Here is a 24,065-nt window from a genome sequence, read left to right as displayed (position 1 = left end):
AACAAATGATTAATTGCACCCATGGCACTTTCTCAAAATTCCAGATAGGCTCACAGATGTTGGCAGCCCCTGGTTTACAATTTTCAAAATGCTTCACACACATCCTAATAGCAGCCCTTACAATAACCTTTTCATGTTGCAGATGGAGGGAGTTAATAAAGAGAGATTGGCTTTCCTTCAACCATTTAATGAGTTTGTGACTGAGGCAAGGTTCCAGCTGAGAACTTTCTGGTGTGTACTGCAACCTCTTAGCTGCCATGGCACCTGTCAGTTTTAAGGAAATTAATAAATCTATATGAGCAATAATAGCCCACTATATCCGCCCCACCTCCCATCCCAGTTTAAGGACTGGGGAAACTTGGATAATAAGTTATGACAGTGGTCAACCTGTCATGGCCTCAAAAGCCTCTCATTTTCTCATATTGTAATTTCTCATATTGAATTAATGTTGAAAGTTCATTTAAGGCGGTGGAAAGATAAATGATTTCTGCCCAGTCCGGAAGTATGATTCAATCTGCTCCAAGGACCTTGCTTTAGTTTCAGGAATGAAAAATGTGAAGATAAGTTTCACTATGCAGGCAGCCCCGAAGAAGAAGTAAGGAACCTCCAGGCCATACTTTGCCTGGAAAAGAAAAAAGAATTCATCCTTTAGACAAGCAGGGGAAGTGGACATGGGGCGGAGTGAAAAGTACTTATTTATGCATTAAATCTATATCCTACACGCTCCACCCACTTTTGACTGTGGCCTTGCCCACTAGTAATATGTGGCCCCTGTGGTTAAAAATAATTCCCCAACCCTGCTCTAGTCCCTGGTTAGGGTGCTGAGACTTTGGCTTCATTCACACCACACATTTAAAGCGCTGTGATGCCACTTTAAACAGCCATGGTTTCCTCCAAAGGATTCTGTGGGTTGTAGTTTGTTAAGGGTGCTGAAAGTTCCCAGGATCAGGGGTCAGACTGTTAAAGCAGGTTAGGTAAAGGTAAAGGGGCCCCTGACCATCAGGTCCAGTCGTGTCCGACTCTGGGGTTGCGGCGCTCATCTCGCTCTATGGGCCAAGGGAGCCGGTGTTTGTCCGCAGACAGCTTCCGGGTCATGTGGCCAGCATGACAAAGCTGCTTCTGGCAAACCAGAGCAGCACATAGAAACGCCGTTTACCTTCCCGCTGTAGCGGTCCCTATTTATCTACATGCACTTTGATGTGCTTTCAAACTGCTAGGTGGGCAGGAGCTGGGACCGAGCAACGGGAGCTCACCCCGTTGCAGGGATTCGAACTGCCGACCTTCTGACCAGCAAGCCCTAGGCTCTGTGGTTTAACCCACAGTGCCACCTGGGTCCCTGAAGCAGGTTAGGGCTGTGTAAACATTACCAGCTTAAAACGCCACTAGGTCCTTTTTCTCAGTTTCAACTGAACCTGGGTTTGTGGGGAAAACACATCAAAAGATAATATTTCAAAAGAAATGACACGAGAGATACAGATTGTGGTGGAGCTACACTAAAGGTGAATGGGGTGTGTGTGTACACAGCCCCTTTCTGTGCCATATCTTGCAACATGTATGAAGTCTCTTCTTCAGGGCCGTCTTAAGCATATGCAGCGCCGGGGTGCAAAGATCTGCCCCTTTGCCCAGAGTCGACCATTTTTTAGGGGGGGAACCCCAATGTTGTTGACCATTTTTTAGGGCAGGCTGACAAGGTGCGCACGGCAGAGGTGGCCTGGCTAGCCGCCTCAGCAACAACAGAGGAACCCGAGGCGGAGGCAGTAGCAGAGCAAGGCTAGGGCCAGCGCCTGGGGGGGCAAGCAGAGCCCAGCCCAACAGTTGAGCCAGGCGCCTTGTCTGAGCAGCGTGCACTGGGTGGGCCTCTCAACGGCCCACCAATCCCAGGCGCGCAGGAGGGCAGAGCCGGCCGGCTGCCTCAGCGCCTCGCTTGCCCGCAGCAGAAGAGCTGCGGTGCTCTGATGGGCTCTGCTCGGCAGTGGCTGTTGGCTCTTCCCAATCCCCCGACTCCAAATCTCGGCCCCGGACTCTCGGCCTGGCGCCCCTGAGAGCCAGGGCCCGATTGCCCTGCACCCCTTGCACCTATAGGTAAGACGGCCCTGCTCTTCTTCCTCTACTTACCTTAACCAACAGAAAGGTGTTTGTCAAGACAAAGGCGGTCAACCAGCTCACAAGCACACACAGCCCAGACACTGTCCCTCGGGCCTTCAGTGGGAGAATCTCAGCCATCAGCAGCCAGCTGATGGGACCCCAACCAATGGCATAACCTAAAGACAGGAAAGAGGAGCTCCTCTGAAAAACCTGGAAGAGGTGAGGCCTCAGGAAAAGCTGTATGACTAGTCCTTCCTCAAACATGTCAGTGTGGCAAACCAAAGCAGCTTTGAAGTGTCAGTTGTCGTGAAGCTTTGGAAGAAGGAGAGCCCTGCTGGCTCAGAGCAAAGGCCCATCTAATCCAGTATCCTGTTGTTATAGTGGCCAACCACATACCCCAAAGGGAAGCCAACAAGCAGTTTCTGAGCACAACAGCATTCTCCCAACTCATGTTCCCCAGTGACTGGTACTGGAGGTAATACACTTCCATCATGCCTGGTAGTCATTAACAGGCTCCTCTTCCTCAATGAATTTGTACAGTATACTCTTTTAAAAGTCATCCAATTCAGTGATCTTCACTGCCTCTTGTAGGACTGAATACCATAGTTAAATTATGTGCTGCGTGAAGAAGAACTTTCTCTGATCTGTCCTGCATCTTCCAACATTCGGCTTCACTGGATTTTCCATGAATTCCAGCATTACGACAGACAAGAGAAAAGTTCCTCTCCACATTCTCCACACCTTGCATAATGTTATACTATAAATGCCCTGTGAGCCTCAGTTGAAGGATGGTATATAAATTTAATTTGCAGTAATAATAGGCCACATCAAGCTACTGCTTAAAACATTCAGAGGGTATCTGAGTGGCTTCCTGACAATAACATACCTATGATGAAGACGATGGTGGCGATCAGAGGAATGACGGTGAGGCCACTTGTCCAGCTGGTAGCCAGGCCCTCGTGGCTACTACTGTTAACCATAATTGCTGAGGAATTGCTGAGGGAATATTGAGGTAGAGGTATGAAGTGGATGTAGAAGCCCAAGGCCAAGTTTGAGGCAAGCATAATGCAGGCTGTCAAAAGTGTGGAGAGAAGAACAACAAGGTTATTTATGTCTGGGAATTTCCTCAACCTGCTCGTTACCGTGTTTCTCATATTTTAAGGCATCCCCAAAAAATAAGCCATGACAGGATTTCTAAGGGTTGGTGAAAAATAAGACATACCCCGAAAATAAGCCATGTCGTGTAGCCCCGATCGAGCGAGAGGCGAAGGCGCGGGACCCAGCAGAAGCTCCCTGCCTGCTTCCCCGAGCCGTCGCGCATCGGGGGACAGAGCCGAAGATCGGTGGGCTTGACTTGCTGGGCTTGACAAGCCCGGGAAACAGCGCCCGCCGATCTTCGGACCTGTGCTGTGTGACAGGCAGGGGTGGGGGGAAGCGGAGATCGTTCTCCGCTCTCCCCCCACCCCCGCCTGTCACCAAAGATCGGCGGGCGCTGTTTGCTGGGCTTGACAAGCCCGGCAAACAGCGCCCGCCGATCTTCGGACCTGTCCTGTGTGACAGGCGGGGGTGGGGGGGAAGCGGAGATCGTTCTCCGCTCTCCCCCCACCCCCGCCTGTCACCAAAGATCGGCGGGCGCTCCTTGCTGGGCTTGACAAGCCCGGCAAACAGCGCCCGCCGATCTTCGGACCTGTCCTGTGTGACAGGCGGGGGTGGGGGGGAAGCGGAGATCGTTCTCCGCTCTCCCCCCACCCCCGCCTGTCACCAAAGATCGGCGGGCGCTCCTTGCTGGGCTCGACAAGCCCGGCAAACAGCGCCCGCCGATCTTCGGACCTGTCCTGTGTGACAGGCGGGGGGGGGAAGCGGAGATCGTTCTCCGCTCTCCCCCCACCCCCGCCTGTCACCAAAGATCGGCGGGCGCTGTTTGCTGGGCTTGACAAGCCCGGCAAACAGCGCCCGCCGATCTTCGGACCTGTCCTGTGTGACAGGCGGGGGTGGGGGGGAAGCGGAGATCGTTCTCCGCTCTCCCCCCACCCCCGCCTGTCACCAAAGATCGGCGGGCGCTCCTTGCTGGGCTCGACAAGCCCGGCAAACAGCGCCCGCCGATCTTCGGACCTGTCCTGTGTGACAGGCGGGGGGGGAAGCGGAGATCGTTCTCCGCTCTCCCCCCACCCCCGCCTGTCACCAAAGATCGGCGGGCGCTGTTTGCTGGGCTTGACAAGCCCGGCAAACAGCGCCCGCCGATCTTCGGACCTGTCCTGTGTGACAGGCGGGGGTGGGGGGTGGGGAAGCGGAGATCGTTCTCCGCTCTCCCCCCACCCCCGCCTGTCACCAAAGATCGGCGGGCGCTCCTTGCTGGGCTTGACAAGCCCGGCAAACAGCGCCCGCCGATCTTCGGACCTGTCCTGTGTGACAGGCGGGGGGGGGAAGCGGAGATCGTTCTCCGCTCTCCCCCCACCCCCGCCTGTCACCAAAGATCGGCGGGCGCTGTTTGCTGGGCTTGACAAGCCCGGCAAACAGCGCCCGCCGATCTTCGGACCTGTCCTGTGTGACAGGCGGGGGTGGGGGGGAAGCGGAGATCGTTCTCCGCTCTCCCCCCACCCCCGCCTGTCACCAAAGATCGGCGGGCGCTCCTTGCTGGGCTCGACAAGCCCGGCAAACAGCGCCCGCCGATCTTCGGACCTGTCCTGTGTGACAGGCGGGGGGGGAAGCGGAGATCGTTCTCCGCTCTCCCCCCACCCCCGCCTGTCACCAAAGATCGGCGGGCGCTGTTTGCTGGGCTTGACAAGCCCGGCAAACAGCGCCCGCCGATCTTCGGACCTGTCCTGTGTGACAGGCGGGGGTGGGGAAGCGGAGATCGTTCTCCGCTCTCCCCCCACCCCCGCCTGTCACCAAAGATCGGCGGGCGCTGTTTGCTGGGCTTGACAAGCCCGGCAAACAGCGCCCGCCGATCTTCGGACCTGTCCTGTGTGACAGGCGGGGGTGGGGGGGAAGCGGAGATCGTTCTCCGCTCTCCCCCCACCCCCGCCTGTCACCAAAGATCGGCGGGCGCTCCTTGCTGGGCTTGACAAGCCCGGCAAACAGCGCCCGCCGATCTTCGGACCTGTCCTGTGTGACAGGCGGGGGTGGGGGGGGAAGCGGAGATCGTTCTCCGCTCTCCCCCCACCCCCGCCTGTCACCAAAGATCGGCGGGCGCTGTTTGCTGGGCTTGACAAGCCCGGCAAACAGCGCCCGCCGATCTTCGGACCTGTCCTGTGTGACAGGCGGGGGGGGGAAGCGGAGATCGTTCTCCGCTCTCCCCCCACCCCCGCCTGTCACCAAAGATCGGCGGGCGCTGTTTGCTGGGCTTGACAAGCCCGGCAAACAGCGCCCGCCGATCTTCGGACCTGTCCTGTGTGACAGGCGGGGGTGGGGGGGAAGCGGAGATCGTTCTCCGCTCTCCCCCCACCCCCGCCTGTCACCAAAGATCGGCGGGCGCTCCTTGCTGGGCTTGACAAGCCTGGCAAACAGCGCCCGCCGATCTTCGGACCTGTGCTGTGTGACAGGCGGGGGTGGGGGGGAAGCGGAGATCGTTCTCCGCTCTCCCCCCACCCCCGCCTGTCACCAACGATCGGCGGGCGCTCCTTGCTGGGCTTGACAAGCCCGGCAAACAGCGCCCGCCGATCTTAGGCCCTGTGCTGTGTGACAGGCAGGGGTGGGGGAGAAGCGGAGATCGTTCTCCGCTCTCCCCCCATCCCCGCCTGTCACCGAAGATCGGCGGGCGCTCCTAGCTGGGCTTGACAAGCCCGACAAACAGCGCCCGCCGACCTGTGCTGTGTGACAGGCGGGGGTGGGGGGAAGCGGAGATCGTTCTCTGCTCTCCGCCCACCCCCGCCTGTCACCGAAGATCGGCGGGCGCTGTTTGCTGGGCTTGACAAGCCCGGCAAACAGCGCCCGCGTGCACTTTATTAAAAAATAAGACATCCCTCAAAAATAAGCCATGTCGTGTTTTTTTGAAGAAAAAATTAATATAAGACATGACTTATAATATGAGAAACACGGTATTTCACACACAGTCTCTGGATCCTGACCTTCTAGGGAGATGGCCCTGTGGTTAAGAACTTACTGGGGGTTTTTTCCTGTAAAGTGCTTGGGCTAGGAGAGCTTTGGCCCTCCAGATGTTGTGTGAACTACACCTACCACCCCCAGTGTAGTTTAATGATCAATCTCTCTTCAGAAGGAACTGAGGAATTGTAGTTCTGTGAAGGCCATAAGGGGTTTACTTAACAGCTTTCAGTACCCTTAGCTACAGCTCCCAGAATTCTTGTGTGGAAACCATTGCTATTTAAAGTGTTATCATAGTGGTTTAAATGTGTGGTGTGAATGTGTCCTAGGCTGGCAAAGGCAAATGTTGCAAAGCACCAGCGGCCCATTTTACTTTGGGGGGGTGATGGGGAGAGAATGCCCACCATAGCTGCCAAGTACCCCGTTTTCCCCGGGAAACCCCCGTTTTTACTTACCTTTTCCTGGTGGTCCCCTGTATCACTTCGTCTCCCGTTTTTCTCCGTTATTTTCTCCTGCCGGCGGCCATTTTGTTTCTGATTTGCCCTTCTATGGGCACAAAAAATGGCCGCCGGCGGCTTCAAAAGTCGCATCTACGCATGACCGGAAGTGCGTAGAAGCGACTTTTGAAGCCACCGGCGGCCATTTTGGGTGCCCATAGAAGGGCAAAGAGACATCGGAAGTTACATCGACGCAACTTCCGGTGTCACACGGCTGCCAGTCCCGGATTCTGCAGTCCAGGACTTGGAAGGTAAGATGCCCACCCGCAACCCACATGTTCCGTTTAGTGCTTTCAATTCAATACTTTCTCTCCCCACCCTCTCCCCCACACATCCCAATGATTGAGCCAAACAATTCCCCAAAGCTGGTTTTGACTCTGCAAAATGCACCAGGTGGGGTGTGATAGGAGTGGACAAAACCTGCACCTGAGATATATAGAAGAATCTTCCTTCCGACTTTATCCATTAAGAAGGTGGCAACTGCCACCGATGCTAAGCGTACGGCCCCCACGATAACAGCATCGTATTGTGGCTCCTGCAAAGGTAAAAGGAGAAACCATTTAGAATGTCTGAGGCTCCTTCTTCCCTTAGTCAGCATTTTCTTAAAACACACACAGCGAACAGGAGATAACTGGCCAAACTAGACATGATAATAAATCCTCGCCCGTCCCCAACCCTTTCCCCCTTTTTCTCATGTCTCTTTAGGTTGTAAGCCTGAGGAGGACAATAAGAGTTTTATTTTCTCTGTTACGAGAACGAAATTAATAAACTATGAATGATATTATATTTTTCTTCATCAATAGCAGATGTGGATGAGGAGCAATTTTTTATGATGATTCCAAATGCCATATTTAGCTTCATATCGAGTCTGGTGCTGGGGTGTGGGGAATGTACAGGTGGTAAAGGTATTTTACTTTATTTATCACCTCTATATGCCACCTTTTCTCAAGGTGGTGTACATCGTTTTCCTCCTCCCCGGTTCATCCTCACAAAAATCCTGTGAGGTAGATTAGGAAGAGAGATGGTGCCTGGCGCAAGGTCACTCAAGCAGCTTCATGGCTGAGTCAGGATAAGAACCCTGGTCTCCCAGGTCCTGGTCCAACACTCTAACCATTGTGCCACAATGGTAGAAATGAAACACACAGTGAAAAAACAGCGCCCTCACTTCTGTAGACTGATTTGGTATTTGATTCCCTCTAGATGCTGTTAAACTAGAACTCCCATCAGTGGTCAGGGGAGTTGTAGGGCGGGGCTGTATAATGAAAAACTTTAATAAAAATATGGAAAACCCCTCCCCGTAGGCAGTGATACTGATGTAGAACAGAATGTCTCTCCTTTCAATGTCTGAGGAACATTGGAGGGCATGGTTTAAAAACTAAATTACATCTGCTCCATACATTTAAATCACTCTCTTACCACTCTAAGCAGTCATGGCTTCCCCCAAAGCATCCTGGGAACTGTTGTTAGGAGGCCCCTTCACAAACGAGAGTTTGCAGGATACTTTAAATGGAAAGGTAAAGGACCCCTGACAGTTAAGTCTAGTCGCAAACGACTCTGGGGTTGTGGTGCTCATCTCGCTTTACTGGCCGAGGGAGCCGCCGTTTGTCCGCAGACAGTTTTTCCGGGTCATGTGGCCAGCATGACTAAGTTGCTTCTGGCGAAACCAAAGCAGCACATGGAAACGCCGTTTACCTTCCCGCTGTAGCGGTCCCTATTTATCTACTTGCACTTTGAGGTGCTTTTGGCAGGAGCTGGGACTGAGCAACGGGACCTCACCCCATCATGGGGATTCAAACCACCAACCTTCCCATTGGCAAGCCTTAGGCTCAGTGGTTTAGACCACAGCGCCACCTGCATCCCAGGATACTTTAGTGAAAGCCAAAAAAGGAAGGCAATGGGTGGAATGTGGGGGGGGGGGGACAGGTCCTGAGGAGAATTTCGGATAAGTGGCTAGCTTACCAATATGACCTCTGTGCTGTCAAATATCACTTGCAGGTATACAAGAATGGGGGTAATCCCTGAGAGCTGCTGCAGGAACCTCATCAACAAGGTGATAGCCATCGGTTTCCAGATGTAGGGCTGCTTGATCTCTTCCCAGGAAATTGGTCTGCTCTAAGGAAATATGGATACAAACGGCTCAGACAGATCCATTTCACGCACACACCCAGGCACAAGATCAGGATTTCCTGGAAAGGCCTCCAAGGAATGGAGCGGTGCCTCCTCTTTTGCTTGGCTCTCGTTTTCGATATTGCTGTATATGTGCAGGGAGCCTTTGGCCTTCCAGAAAGTGCTGAAGTACCATTCTCCCCTGGGATTCTGGGAGTTGTAGTTCAGCAGCACCTGAAGGGCCAATGGCTCCTCACACCTGCTCTACATCAAGAAGAAGACATATTCACATTGCACTTGAGGATTTCTTGCCTTCCCAATGAACGGAGGAGGGATTCCTGTGGGAAACTATTTCCATCCAGGGGTATATTCTAGCCTCGCCCAACCTGCTGCCCTCCATATGTTTTGAAGTACAATTCCCAACAGCCCCAGCAAGCATAGGCAGCTAGGCAGGCTATTTCAAAAGCTTCAAAGGTGGGGAAGACAGTGGGGGGGGAGGAGTGTGCAATACTCAGACTACCCTGTTAAGCAATTGTACCTTTAAAACTCTGGGCCACATTGCAAAGGAATCTGCCAGACTGCAGATTCTGAAATGGGCTACTGACCTGCCCCCCCCCCCCCGGTCATAATCCTCTTGGGTTGGATTAAGTACTGTACTTTTCCATGTATAGGACTAGGTTTTTTACTGGAAAATTATGCTTAAAACAGGGGGTTCTCTTATACATGGGTAGTGCCTAGGGGGGCCATGGCATTTTCTTAATTTTTAGTCCCCAGAAATAGGGGGCATCTTATACATTGGGCCGTGTTATACACGGAAAAGTACGGTAAGTGAGATTTAGAATCTGAGTAAAGGCAGATTCCTCCTGCAGCCCTACTTTTGAGACACAAGAGTAATTTGGGAGCAGGGGGCACAGAAGGAGATCAGAAAATTGGGGTGATGCCACTTTAGACTTCTCCTAGTTAACTGAAAACTGCAAGGCAGTTTTTATATTACAGGGTGGGTTGGAGTATCATTTCCCATCATTTCATAGCAGCCATAGCAGTAGGAAGGGATAGGGGAAAAAATTTGGTTTGGTTACCAAGTTCACTGTTTCCAAAACAATATACAGTGGTACCTCAGTTTACAAACTTAATCCGTTCCAGAAGTCCATTCTTAAACCGAAACCGTTCTTAAACTGAGGCACTCTCTCCCTAATGAGGCCTCCATTCTTAGACCGAGGTAAAGTTTGCAAACCGTAGACACTACTTCCGGTTTTGCGGAGTTGGTAAACCGAATAGTTCGTAAACAGGGCTATTCTTAAACAGAGGTACCACTGTACAGACTAAAACACAGCCCTCCTTCAAAATTCACACTTTGCCAAATTTTGCAGTGCTGCACTTCAGCCAAGTAAGATGCACAAAAATTAAAATGCTAGACAAAGCATCCATAAAAATGCATATATGGGTGAAAATTAGTTCAAAAATGCATTGAATTAGAGAAAACTGGCCTTGCCAAAAAAAGTGGGGGGGGGCATTAGGCAACACTTCATTAAAAATGTGTACAGTAAGAGAAATTAACACAAAAATGCTGCTGACAAATTTTCACAAGAGCTTCTTTTTTTGTAAGTTGCAAAAGGATGTGAAAATGTGGAGTACCAAATTTACGACCGGAAAAAAGGAACTGAAATTGACATGTTCGCCCATCCTTCCATAGCACACCTGTTCACTGAAGCTGTCCTTGATTTCCTCGTATTCCCGCCAGTACTCTGCATTTGCTCCTCTCAGCCATACCAGGGCATCAAGGGCCTTCTCCTCCTTCCCCTTGGAGACCAGAAAACGAGGTGAGTCAGGCATGAAAGACATCAATACGATCATGAGAAGGACAGGCACCTGTCCAGCCACCGCCAACCAGCGCCAGGGAACAACGAGGGCTGCAGTGGGAAGAGGACACAGGAAGAGGTGAGTGTAGGACTGTCTCCAAGAAGCAGCAACATTAATAAACAACCATACCCCTCTATTTCCCATGTTCAGAGATTATGGGGGTTGTAGTCCACACTTGGGGAACCTTTGGACCTCCAGATGTTGCTGAACTACTGCTCCCATCATCCCTGGCTGACTGGGACTGATATAGTTCAAGAGTATCTGGAGGGCCAAAGATTACCAATACCTATTGTAGTCCAATAACAGCTGGAAGATACCATGGTGACTGCCCCAGCTTTGGGCACAACAGCTTAAATGTAATTCCAGTCCCTTTTGTCATCTTTGGAAGGCCTGCAACATTACTGCTGGATCCACTTTCTCTCTCCATTCCTTTACCAGCCAGGCTGTTTCAAAAACATTACAATATGTTCTGAGTTAATTGGCAGGCGCCCTGAGCAACTGCATTATCTCTATCCAATCTGTTGTTTCGATCTCTGGTTTTGCAACCAACAGCCTGACTGTGACATTATCGGCTCCCCAATCCTGTCCAGTGTGTTTGGTGTTCCGTGGGCACTTCCTGGCTCTTGCGTTACACAGTCCTTGCCTCTTGAATGTCAACCTGAACATTTATAGAAAAGGTTGCCTGGCCCCTGAAAGAGTAACCTGAAGAGCCAGTGTGGTGCAATAGTTGGAGAGTTGGTCTACGACCTGGGAGGTCAGGGTTCAAATCTCCACTCTATCTGATTCCAACAGGAAGTGGCTTTCGTGACTCCAATCATTGGTTCATCTAGCTCAGTAATGCCTGCACTGGATGGCAACAGACCTCGAAAGGTTTCAGATGCAGGTCTCTCCCAGCCTTAACTGGAGAAGCTGGGGACTGAACATGGCACGCAAAGCAGCTGCTCTGTTATGGTGCTATGGCCCTTTCCAGGAATAGACTGCGAGAAACCACCTTATGTTGAAACAGTCCATTGGTCCATCTAGCTCACTACTGTCTGTACTGACTGGCAGGAGTTCTCCAAGAGTTTCAGACAAGGAATAAGAGCTTGCTGGATCAGGCCAATGGCCCTTCTAGTCCAGCATACTGTTCTCACAGTTGCCAACCTGATGCCCCAATGGGTAGCCCACAAGCAGCACCCAAGTTCAAGGGCACTCTCCTCTCCTCTGGAGTCTTTCACAGCCCTACCTGGAGCTGCTGGCGATTAAACCTAGGACCTTTCTGCATGCAAAGCAGATGCTCTGCCACTGATCTGAAGCCCACGCCCCAGACCAGGCTTCCCCAAACTAAGGCTTGCAGGCCAGATGTGGCCCATGAGGCTCATTTATGCGGCCCCCGGCAACCCCTGCCGCCTGCTACAGCCACCTGCTCTCACCGGCGTGGCGCAGCTGCCCACTTCCAGGTTCGAAAGGCACTGGAAATAGCTTGTGCGCATGTGCAAGTATCATTTCTGGCACACTTCCAGGTCGGAGGAGGCCCTTGTGCAGGCGCACAAGCTATTTCTGGCGCTCCTCCAACCTGGAAGTGCACCGGAAATAGCATGTGAGCATGCATATGGGCGCACGCTCACATGCGCTCCCCCGCCCTCCGGCCCGAAGCAGGGTAAGTTTGGGGACCCCTGCCCCAGACATTGGCTAAGCTCTGATAACCAATGTGTGTTTCTGCCAAAGGTCTGAGAAATGGTTAAACGCAGAATGACTTCAAAAGATCAGATAAATAGCTTGTGAAATTTCCAGTGTTTCTCCAAACAAATAAACAAGGAGTCACTGGGTTTGAAACCCTGCAATTTGGGGAGGTCCTGAGCTGGTCCTACTTGTCCAACCAGAAGGCTAGGCCCCTGGATTGGAAGAGGGGATGCAAGACTCTGGCAAGGGAGGGGGAGGAGGAGGATACTTTAATTTTTCCAGAGCAAACAAAGCATTCCAACCATCTCTGAAGTCCAGTTCTCCTGTCTGAAGACACCGCTGATCTAAGGACCACCAGCCGCCCTACATTTAAGCCAATAGTCTGACGCTGATCTGTTCCTCCAGAATTCACATCCAATTACTTGCCTAAAGCATAGAGGAAAAGGGCACCCAAGACGCCCATGATCTGAGGGCAGGATCCCAAAGTTCCCCGGACTCCAGGGTGAGAGATCTCAGAGATGTACACCTGGAGGGACAGAAAAGGAAGGTAAGTTGCCAGAATTTTAATCAGCAGAACAGGTGTGTGTGTGTGTGTGTGTGTGTGTCCACTCCAAGTAGGCTTTGCACAGAGTAGACCCAGCGAAATTAATGGACCTAAGTTAATGGATGTAGCCACAATTAGGGATGGATGAATCTATCAGTTTTAGCTTCTCTCAGTTTCTCGTTTTAACAAGCATAACGTCAGTCATCCATGTTTGTACATCAGCCTGCGATTTTTTAAAAAAGAAATAACATGTCCTCGGAAAAAGATGATCAACATTTTTTGTGCGAATGTCTCCTACTCTATGTGTTATTTCCGAGCAGTTTTGCACTTCTGTAGGTTATTTTCACTGCTACGGTACATTAATGCACTTTACCTTAGCACATACATTTTTTGAGACACTGCGTGGCTGGAAAACTGTAGCGCAAAATCCAGATGTGTGGGGATTTTGAAGAATGGCTGTGTTTTGGTTCAAATATTGTGTTGGGAATTGCATTTTTTAGAAGTTTACATTTGAATGAGAACTTCATTTCTCCCTTGCCACATACTATCGGATGCAATATGCCTCTGAATTCCAGTTGCTGGGAATCATAGGTGTAGAGAACTCTGTTGCACTCAGGGTCCTACAAAGGTAGGTTAGTATGAAAATCAAACAGTTCATTATTGTCAACACTGATTGGCAGTGACTTTCCAAGATTTTGGGCAGGGAGATTTCCCCAGCCCTATCTGGAGATGACAGGGACCTTCCACATAAAAGGCAGGTGCTCTACCACTGTGCTACGGCTGTTGCCCTAAAATTAAATTAAACTTTCCAGTCTTTATGGTTCTGAATAATGGTCTGGTTTCAATGGGAGAACTTGGGAAGCTGCCTTCTACTGAGTCAGACTCACTGCTCCTCTAGTTCAATATTGTTGACTCTGTCAGTGGCTCTCCAAGGTTTCAGACTGGGGATATTCCCAGCCCCACCTGAAGATGCCAGGGGTTTAATCTGGGGCCTTCTATATGCAAGGCAGATGCTCTCCCACTGCACAATGGTTCTTCCCCTAATATTCCTGTGGTCCTTTCAGGAGACAGAAAGGAAGAACTACAACTCAGGACATCACTACCTCCAACTTCCCTATTTTAAATATTGCTTGACCAAATTATATTGGCTCAGTCAGTAAATGGAAGATGAAGGGAGGGTGTGGCAAAGACAATTATCACTTTACCACCCAGGCTCTTGGGCACATGCCCAAAAGTAGCTAGCTGCAGAGGCAAGAAAATCTCTGTGACCCCTCCAAGTCCCAATGTGGGCTTGGCAATTCCAGGATGTCTTCTGGGAAGAGGGACTGGTTGTTACACCAACCAGTCAACCAGTCAGAATGGCGGTTTTGGGAGGGGAACAGGAGTCTCCTAATGACTCTTGGGACCCTGAACAAACTACACTTCCCAGGATTCTTTGGGAGGAAGCCATGACTGTTTTAAAGTGGCCTCAAAGTGCTTTCAACGTATGGTACACAATCTGAGTTTGCTGGAATGAGATGGAACCTCAAGGAAAAGTACATTGTTGACTTACTGGGATGGAAGCAGAAATCACTCCCCCAGCAAATCCTGTTAACAGCCTGCCGACCAGCAGCATCCAGGTCTCTTGAGCGCTGGTCATGAAAAGATATCCGATGAAAGATGGGACAGCAGATAACATGATGCTCAGCTTGCGGCCCAGGTAGTCGTTGAAAAACATGGTGCCGAAACCACCTGCTGCGACTCCAAGGCTGAACACAGACTGCCAGGCACACAAAGAAACAGGGGCAATATGTTAACGAAAGCAAATCTGATCATGATAGCGGCCTGCGACCGTAGAAATAGGAGTGCATCTAATAGGCTTTGAATTCAGCACCCTGAGAAATCTGGCCTGGGGAAAAATAAATTTTCTATGATGAGGGAAAGACTTGAGGGAGCTGGGTATGCATAGCATGGAGAAGAGCATTCTGTGAGCTAATATAAGGTAGGGCTGCCATACGTCCGGCAAACATAATACGGCGGTATTGGTTTTTTGAGATTTTGCACACACAAAAACCTCAACAACTTTTGTGTTCGAATTGTGTCCGAAATATGGCAACCCTAATATAATGTTAGGTTAGAGCCGATAACTAATGAGGCTCAGCTGTCGGACTTGGCTGATAGCCCGGAACTGGAAGGGAGGCTTGCTTTGATAAAGGAACTGGCTGGGAGGGGTGAGCAAATGGCAGAAATAACTCAAACCTCAGAAGAGAGTTTGTCCGAGTCTGTTCCTAGTTCTTTAAAGTTACAGGAACGTAGGAGGGGAGGGTTACAGGATAAGAGGAAATGGCAATTACAGAGAGAGAGGCAGAGGGCGTTGTTCGAGCGTAGGAATAAAAGGAGGTGGACTCACGCTAGAGAGCTAGATGAGTCATGCTGTAAGCAACAGCAATGGCTAGCACACAGTCTGTGTGTAAATAGTGAGTTTTATTCCAAATAGACAAAACAAAGGCAAGTAACCACAAGAAAGACTGCAACTTCCTGCTCAAGACCACTAGTTAATCAGATGATGACTCATCTAGCTCTCTAGCGTGAGTCCACCTCCTTTTATTCCTACGCTCGAACAACGCCCTCTGCCTCTCTCTCTGTAATTGCCATTTCCTCTTATCCTGTAACCCTCCCCTCCTACGTTCCTGTAACTTTAAAGAACTAGGAACAGACTCGGACAAACTCTCTTCTGAGGTTTGAGTTATTTCTGCCATTTGCTCACCCCTCCCAGCCAGTTCCTTTATCAAAGCAAGCCTCCCTTCCAGTTCCGGGCTATCAGCCAAGTCCGACAGCTGAGCCTCATTAGTTATCGGCTCTAACCTAACATATAATGGCCGAAGTGCTGTCAACATGGAAGATGGAGCCTCTTGTTTTCTGTTGCTCCAGAGGGCAGGATCTGAACCCATAAATTCAAATGATTAAAAAGAAGATTCCGACTAAACGTAAGGAAGACATTTCTACAGTAAGAGCTGTTTGAGAGCAGTGGAATGGACTCTCTCAGAAGGTGATGGACTCTCCTTCATTGGAGATTTCTGAACAAATGCCAGGCGACCATCAGTTGGGGATTCTTTAGCTACAATTCATAGAATCATAGAATCATAGCGTCCAACCCCCTGCCAAGCAGGAAACACCATCAAAGCATTCTTGACATATGCCTGTCAAGCCTCTGCTTAAAGACCTCCAAAGAAGGAGACTCTACCACACTCCTTGGCAGCAAGTTCCACTGTCAAACAGCTCTTACTGTCAGGAAGTTCTTCCTAATGTTTAGATGGAATCCTCTTTCTTGTAGTTTGAATCCATTGCTCCGTGTCTGCTTCTCTGGAGCAGCAGAAAACAACATTTCACCCTCCTCTATAAGACATCCTTTTATATATTTGAACATGGCTATCATATCACCCCTTAACCTTCTCTTCTCCAGGCTAAACATACCCAGCTCCCTAAGCCATTCCTCATAAGGCATCGTTTCCAGGCCTTTGACCATGTTGGTTGCCCTCTTCTGGACACGTTCCAGCTTGTCAGTATCCTTCTTGAACTGTGGTGCCCAGAACTGGACACAGTACTCCAGGTGAGGTCTGACCAGAGCAGAATACAGTGGTACTATTACTTCCCTCGATCTAGACACTATACTCCTATTGATGCAGCCCAGAATTGCATTGGCTTTTTTAGCTGCTGCATCACACTGTTGACTCATGTCAAGTTTGTGGTCTACCAAGACTCCTAGATCCTTTTCACATGTACTGCTCTCAAGCCAGGTGTCACCCATACTGTATTTGTGCCTTTCATTTTTTTTTTTTTTTGCCCAAGTGTAGTACCTTACATTTCTCCTTGTTAAAATTCATCTTGTTTGCTTTGGCCCAGTTGTCTAATCTGTTAAGGTCATTTTGAAGTGTGATCCTGTCCTCTGGGGTATTAGCCATTCCTGCATTGCAGGGGGTTGGACTAGATGACCCGTGGGGTCCCTTCCAGTGGCGGAGCTTCATGCTCTGGCACTGGGGTGGTGTTGGTGGAGAGCACGCGGGGGTGTGGCTGGCGCGCATCCCGGGGTCGTGGCGCTAAGTGCGGGCCCTCCTCTTCCTCCGCCAGTGGTCCCTTCCAGCTCTCAGGGGGATTAGAGTGTCCTATACAGAACTATGAGTATTTTGCGCAGGAAGGGAGGAGGAAGCATCACAAGCAAGTCTAGCGGGTTGTATGGTCTGTTCATTAAAGCTATGTTTGTCTTTGGAGTCAGTAAGGACACATGAACAATTACTCTCACTAGAATGAAGATTACAAGATAGAGGGGTTGGGATTGTGGAAAATAGACAGAGCTGACATGCCTCTTAAATCCACCCATCAACTATATTTAAGTATATTTGCATATTGTTAAAGCCTCAGTGTAGGAGATGTTAAGAGAAGAAAAGGAAACATGTGACATTATGGTTTAACCAACAACAAAAACTTCCAGATTGTCAGAAAGGAAAGGCAACTTTTAGCACAGTCTCCTCTGCTAGAGCAACACACTGGAACCAAAGCAGCAGCACCCAGCGGGTGTATTTATCTCTCTGCCCTACTGGTTAAAATTAGCATCCGTTGACTAATCTGATGGATTTGCAGATCGCTCCCCAGATTAAAGTTCTTAGGCCTAATCATCTCTGCAAAATCCACTTGTTTAATTTTGCAGAATGAGTTGGGCAGGGTCTTGAAGGCCATCTTCTAATTCAGGTCCCTGGAAAATCTTCCCAGGCCACAACCCTCACCAGCCCTGCTTTGCATCCTCCTCGAGTAGTTGAAATGAGCTGGATGAAGGCAAAATAACTCAAGGAAGGTATTTCCATATGAAGCAACTTGGACCCCGAGATCATCTTCTGAGGCCCTTCTTTGTATGCCTTCTCCAAGAGAGATCCAGAGGATGGCAACACAAGAAGGGGCCTTTTCGGCAGCGGCTCCCTATTTGTGGAATGCTCTCCCCAGGGAGGTTCATCTGGTGCCTTCATTATACACCTTTAGGCACCAGGCAAAAACATTCTTCTTTAACCAAGCCTGTGGCTGAATGACATCCACTGCCCTTTAATAATAATAATAATAATAATAATAATAATAATAATAATATATTATTATTATTTGTACCCCAGCCATCCAGCTGGGTTTCCCCACTCTGGGCAGCTTCTAACAAAATATACAGTAGTCTGTCAAACATTAAAAGTTTCCCTAAACAGGGCTGCCTTCAAATGTCTTCTAAAAGTCTGGTAGTTGTTTTTCTCTTTGACATCTGGTGGGAGGGCGTTACACAGGGCGGGTGCCACTACTGAGAAGGCCCTCTGCCTGGTTCCCTGTAACTTGGCTTCTCGCAGTGAGGGAACTGCCAGAAGGCCCTCGGAGCAGGACTCAGAACAATGGGGGTGGAGATGCTCCGTCAGGTATACTGGACCGAGACCATTTAGGGCTTTAAAGGTCAACACCAACACTTTAAATTGTGCTTGGAAATGTACTGGGAGCCAAATGTGTTGGGGAGGAGGGGATTATTGGATTGTTTTTGTTTTTATTATTTATTCTCTGTTTTTACATTGTGATTTTATGTTGTAAATTCCCTGAGACCTGCAGGTATATATATTCATTCATTCATTCATTCATTCATCCACCCTGCCCACTCTGGGCGGCTTGCAACACATATAAAACCACAGAAAAGCATCAACCATTAGAAACTTCCCTATACCTGTACAGGGTTGCCTTCAGGTGTCTTCTAAAAGTCGTGTAGTTCTTAATAATAGCATTTGCATTGTAGTCCCACCCACTTTTGCCTCTAGCCCCTCCCACAACTGCTATGCAGCCCTTGGAAAGTTATCCAGGAGGGGGGGTGGCCCTTGATCTGAAAAAAGGTTCCCCACCCCTATGCTAATCCAACCACAAGGTCATAGAAGAAAACTTAAGAGCAAGAACATCCCCAGGGCTCACCAGGTTCCGGTTGAAGACTTCCAAAGCAGAAGAGTCTACTCTTCCTCTTGGTAATTGGTTCATTGTTAAACCTCTCTTACTGGCAATATAATTACCCTTACATTCCATCTAAATCTTCTCTGCTGTAACTGAGCCTATGAGATCCACTTCTGCCCTCTGGAGCAGCAGAGAACTGTTTTTGTCCCCGTAGGGATTTGAAAAATGCAACCATGTCCTCTCAACAACCCTGCAAGCGAGGTAAAGGTAAAGGTAAAGGGACCCCTGACCATTAGGTCCAGTCGTGACCGACTCTGGGGTTGCGCGCTCATCTCGCATTATTGGCCAAGGGAGCCAGGGTCATGTGGCCAGCATGACAAAGCCGCTTCTGGCAAACCAGAGCAGCACATGGAAACGCCGTTTACCTTCCCGCTATAGCGGTTCCTATTTATCTACTTGCATTTTGATGCGCTTTCGAACTGCTAGGTTGACAGGAGCTGGGACCAAGCAACGGGAGCTCACCCCGTCACAGGGATTCGAACCGCTGACCTTCTGATCAGCAAGCCCTAGGCTCAGTGGTTTAACCCACAGCGCCATCTGGGTACCTGGCAAGCGAGGTAGAGTGGACTAATCCAAGATACAGCAGCTTGCCGAGACAAAGAAGACATATCCTTGCTTCAGCCTCATCCCCTCACTCAGCTTGGATTCTTCCATTGCAAAGGTTAAAGCAGATTCTGGGGGCCAACAATCTTTTGGTTGAGCCCAGGGCTGCTGGGTCTCTCCTGAGGCTCAAGTGATGGCATATCGGTGAGGGGGTGGAGCCTACCAGGATGGGGTGGGGCTTGGTCAACATGGAATGGGTGCTAGCAGCAGGGCTGGCCCAATACATTTTGGCACTTGAGTCAAACCACAAAAAGGTGCACACACCCCATCATCACCACCACCAGGGAAGGAGTGAGTGAAGATCTACATCAGGAACAAGGCGGATGGGGAGGGAATAAGGACATTCTTTGGGAACAAGGGTGGGAGGAGACTAGGAGCACTTCCTGTTTAGCAAAAGGCCGCTGTAGAGGGGGCATGGGGGTGCTGCCAAGGAGGTGGCAGATCTGGCCTCCAAGAAGCATGCTGCAGCTGTCGCTGCTGCCACTGGGTAGAAGCGATAAATTTATTGAAGGGTGGATCTGTTTCCTCTCTAGATCCTGCCACCCTTGTGGATCCTGCTTCATAGGTGGACCAGCCCTGGCTAGCAGCAAAAGTTACCAAGCAGAAACTAGACCTCCCCACCAGTCTTAGATTTTAATATTTCCCATGGAGACCCAGAGAAAGAGGCTAAAACCCTGCAGCTTTGGGTCATATTTTGAGACCTGGCACCCCTTGGGAACACTGCAATCCAACCGATGGCATGCACCTCTCTCGGGTCTAGTTCTCCCGCCCTTCCTGCTGGCTGGCCACTCTTACCCCAAACCAGGATGCCGTTTCCTCTGTTAGTCTTAAGTTGAGGGTCAGAGATTTTTCCAAAGCGGGGATGACCGGGGAGGTGTAGACTAAAGCAAAACCAAAACTAAAGTTCCCAAGCACAGCAGCAAAGGTGGCAAGGAAGACCCGATGGTTTTTAAGAGTCCTGGAAAGGAAAGGGAGAGAGAAGAAGTACAGTTATGGAATGACCAATGTGGTCCATCACAGATGTTGATGGCAAGAGGGTTCCTGTATTTTTATGAGTTTGGTGGAACATAGGAAAAGCCCAGCTGGATCAGGTCAAAATTGGTGGCCAAGACAGCCATTGGCAGCATGCCCCTGTCAGGCTGTCAGGCTCCTGGCAACTTTTTTTAAAAAGACATTTTATTAGATTTTCCAAACAAACACATTAAACATACTAAACAGAAATAAACATAACAACACATTCAAAAACACATACAACACACACAATTTTCTCTTTTTTAAACCATTATTTCCAAATCTCTGATTCCCAATGCTCTGCCGAGCTTAGACTTCCCTCCCTCCCCTCATTAGGTTTTCTTTCCAACTCTTATCTTGCAGTTCCTTATTCCTTGGTTAAAGTCAATTCGCAGGATTTATTTCAACCCTGCAAGTGTCTTTAAACTTCTACAGTTCTTTTCCATATAGTCCACAAATTTACTCCAATCTTTTTGGAACCTTGTTTCCCCCTGGTTTTGGATCCTGCTAGTCAGTCTTGCTAGTTCCGCATAGTCTATCATTTTTGTCTGCCACTCATCAATTGTCGGTATATCTTGAGTTTTCCATTTTTGGGCTAACAAAGTCCTAGCCGCGGTTGTCGCATACAAAAATATATTATATTATATTATATTATATATATATATATATATATATATATATATATATATATATATATATATATATATATACCGTGTTTCTCATATTATAAGTCATGTCTTATATTAATTTTTTCTTCAAAAAAACACGACATGGCTTATTTTTGAGGGATGTCTTATTTTTTAATAAAGTGCACGCGGGCGCTGTTTGCCGGGCTTGTCAAGCCCAGCAAACAGCGCCCGCCGATCTTCGGTGACAGGCGGGGGTGGGCGGAGAGCGGAGAACGATCTCCGCTTCCCCCCACCCCCGCCTGTCACACAGCACAGGTCGGCGGGCGCTGTTTGCCGGGCTTGTCAAGCCCAGCTAGGAGCGCCCGCCGATCTTCGGTGACAGGCGGGGATGGGGGGAGAGCGGAGAACGATCTCCGCTTCTCCCCCACCCCCGCCTGTCACACAGCACAGGTCGGCGGGCGCTGTTTGCCGGGCTTGTCAAGCCCAGCTAGGAGCGACCGCCGATCTTCGGTGACAGGCGGGGATGGGGGAAGAGCGGAGAACGATCTCCACTTCCCCCCCACCCCCGCCTGTCACACAGCACAGGGCCGAAGATCGGCGGGCGCTGTTTGCCGGGCTTGTCAAGCCCAGCAAACAGCGCCCGCCGATCTTTGGTGACAGGCGGGGGTGGGGGGAGAGCGGAGCACGATCTCCGCTTCCCCCCCACCCCCGCCTGTCACACAGGACAGGTCCGAAGATCGGCGGGCGCTGTTTGCCGGGCTTGTCAAGCCCAGCAAGGAGCGCCCGCCGATCTTTGGTGACAGGCGGGGGTGGGGGGAGAGCGGAGAACGATCTCCGCTTCCCCCCCACCCCCGCCTGTCACACAGGACAGGTCCGAAGATCGGCGGGCGCTGTTTGCCGGGCTTGTCAAGCCCAGCAAGGAGCGCCCGCCGATCTTTGGTGACAGGCGGGGGTGGGGGGAGAGCGGAGAACGATCTCCGCTTCCCCCCCCACCCCCGCCTGTCACACAGGACAGGTCCGAAGATCGGCGGGCGCTGTTTGCCGGGCTTGTCAAGCCCAGCAAACAGCGCCCGCCGATCTTCGGTGACAGGCGGGGGTGGGCGGAGAGCGGAGAACGATCTCCGCTTCCCCCCCACCCCCGCCTGTCACACAGCACAGGTTGGCGGGCGCTGTTTGCCGGACTTGTCAAGCCCAGCTAGGAGCGCCCGCCGATCTTCGGTGACAGGCGGGGGTGGGCGGAGAGCGGAGAACGATCTCCGCTTCTCCCCCACCCCCGCCTGTCACACAGCACAGGTCGGCGGGCGCTGTTTGCCGGGCTTGTCAAGCCCAGCTAGGAGCGCCCGCCGATCTTCGGTGACAGGCGGGGATGGGGGGAGAGCGGAGCACGATCTCCGCTTCTCCCCCACCCCCGCCTGCCACACAGGACAGGTCCGAAGATCGGCGGGCGCTGTTTGCCGGGCTTGTCAAGCCCAGCAAGGAGCGCCCGCCGATCTTTGGTGACAGGAGGGGGTGGGGGGAGAGCGGAGAACGATCTCCGCTTCCCCCCCCACCCCCGCCTGTCACACAGGACAGGTCCGAAGATCGGCGGGCGCTGTTTGCCGGGCTTGTCAAGCCCAGCAAACAGCGCCCGCCGATCTTTGGTGACAGGCGGGGGTGGGGGGAGAGCGGAGAACGATCTCCGCTTCCCCCCCCACCCCCGCCTGTCACACAGGACAGGTCCGAAGATCGGCGGGCGCTGTTTGCCGGGCTTGTCAAGCCCAGCAAACAGCGCCCGCCGATCTTTGGTGACAGGCGGGGGTGGGGGGAGAGCGGAGAACGATCTCCGCTTCCCCCCCCACCCCCGCCTGTCACACAGGACAGGGCCGAAGATCGGCGGGCGCTGTTTGCCGGGCTTGTCAAGCCCAGCAAACAGCGCCCGCCGATCTTTGGTGACAGGCGGGGGTGGGGGGAGAGCGGAGAACGATCTCCGCTTCCCCCCCCACCCCCGCCTGTCACACAGGACAGGTCCGAAGATCGGCGGGCGCTGTTTGCCGGGCTTGTCAAGCCCAGCAAGCAGCGCCCGCCGATCTTTGGTGACAGGCGGGGGTGGGGGGAGAGCGGAGAACGATCTCCGCTTCCCCCCCCACCCCCGCCTGTCACACAGGACAGGTCCGAAGATCGGCGGGCGCTGTTTGCCGGGCTTGTCAAGCCCAGCAAGGAGCGCCCGCCGATCTTCGGCTCTGTCCCCCGATGCGCGACGGCTCGGGGAAGCAGGCAGGGAGCTCCTGCTGGGTCCCGCGCCTTCGCCTCTCGCTCGGTCAGGGCTACACGACATGGCTTATTTTCGGGGTATGTCTTATTTTTCACCAACCCTTAGAAATCCTGTCATGGCTTATTTTTTGGGGATGCCTTAAAATATGAGAAACACGGTATATATATATAGTCTTCCTTTGCAATCTCTTGTCCAATAAGTCCTAAGTATACCTTTCCCAAAAACCTCAGGTTTTTTGGGAAAGGTATACTTAAAAATCTTTTTCAGTTCATTATATACCAATTACCAAAATCTTTTAACTTTTTCGCACTTCCACCACATATGATAAAACTCTCCCTCCTTCTCATTACATTTCCAGCACATTTTATTACTCATCCTATACATTTTAGCTAACTTTGCTGGTGTTAAATACCATCTATACATCATCTTCCAGGGCGGTACATGCCGTGAACTTCAATGTTTGATTCCATAATTTCAACCACGCATCATATTCGATATTATGCCCAAAGTATTTTGCCCATTTTATCATCACATCTTTTGTCAATTCATCCTTTGTATACCATTCTAACAGCAAATCATACATTTTTGACAACAATTTAATTCTACCTTCCAACAATTCTATTTGAAATTTAGACCTTTTGTCTTCAAAGCCTATTTTTTATCCTTTGAGAATACATCATTTACTTGATGATATTGCAACCAACCACAGGCTCCTGGCAACTTGCCCAGGGTTGCCAGGTACTGGTTCTATCGTTGAATGGAGCTTTCCTCTTTTGCAGCCCCAT

At 50.7% G+C, this 24,065-nt stretch overlaps 1 protein-coding gene across 1 annotated transcript; it reads right to left on the bottom strand.

The window, feature by feature from the left end:
- Positions 1-71: 71 nt before the first annotated feature.
- SLC2A6 (solute carrier family 2 member 6) lies at positions 72-24,065 on the bottom strand. The gene is made up of 10 exons (XM_060270562.1): positions 23,965-24,065; positions 20,185-20,347; positions 14,348-14,554; positions 12,678-12,777; positions 10,428-10,639; positions 8,583-8,735; positions 7,050-7,158; positions 2,972-3,157; positions 2,116-2,261; positions 72-622 (listed from the first exon to the last, which is right to left on the bottom strand). The coding sequence occupies exons 1-10, from the start codon at positions 24,063-24,065 to the stop codon at positions 461-463; spliced, it is 1,539 nt and encodes a 512-aa protein (XP_060126545.1). The 3' UTR covers positions 72-460.

Source organism: Zootoca vivipara, chromosome Z (assembly GCF_963506605.1).
Source record: "Zootoca vivipara chromosome Z, rZooViv1.1, whole genome shotgun sequence".
Lineage (NCBI taxonomy): Eukaryota > Metazoa > Chordata > Lepidosauria > Squamata > Lacertidae > Zootoca > Zootoca vivipara.
This window is presented reverse-complemented; position numbering and strand designations above follow the sequence as displayed.

What these genes read in the sequence shown, in the direction of transcription:
- SLC2A6 (XM_060270562.1), bottom strand. Translation starts at nt 24,065, where the DNA reads ATGGGGCTGCAAAAGAGGAAAGCTCCATTCAACGATAGAACCAGTACC. An exon ending in GTTGGTTGCAATATCATCAA is followed by an intron (nt 20,348 to 23,964) that starts GTAAATGATGTA and finishes TTTCCTTTCCAG; the next exon opens with GACTCTTAAAAACCATCGGG. An exon ending in CCTTTTCCTCTATGCTTTAG is followed by an intron (nt 10,640 to 12,677) that starts GCAAGTAATTGG and finishes TTCCCACTGCAG; the next exon opens with CCCTCGTTGTTCCCTGGCGC.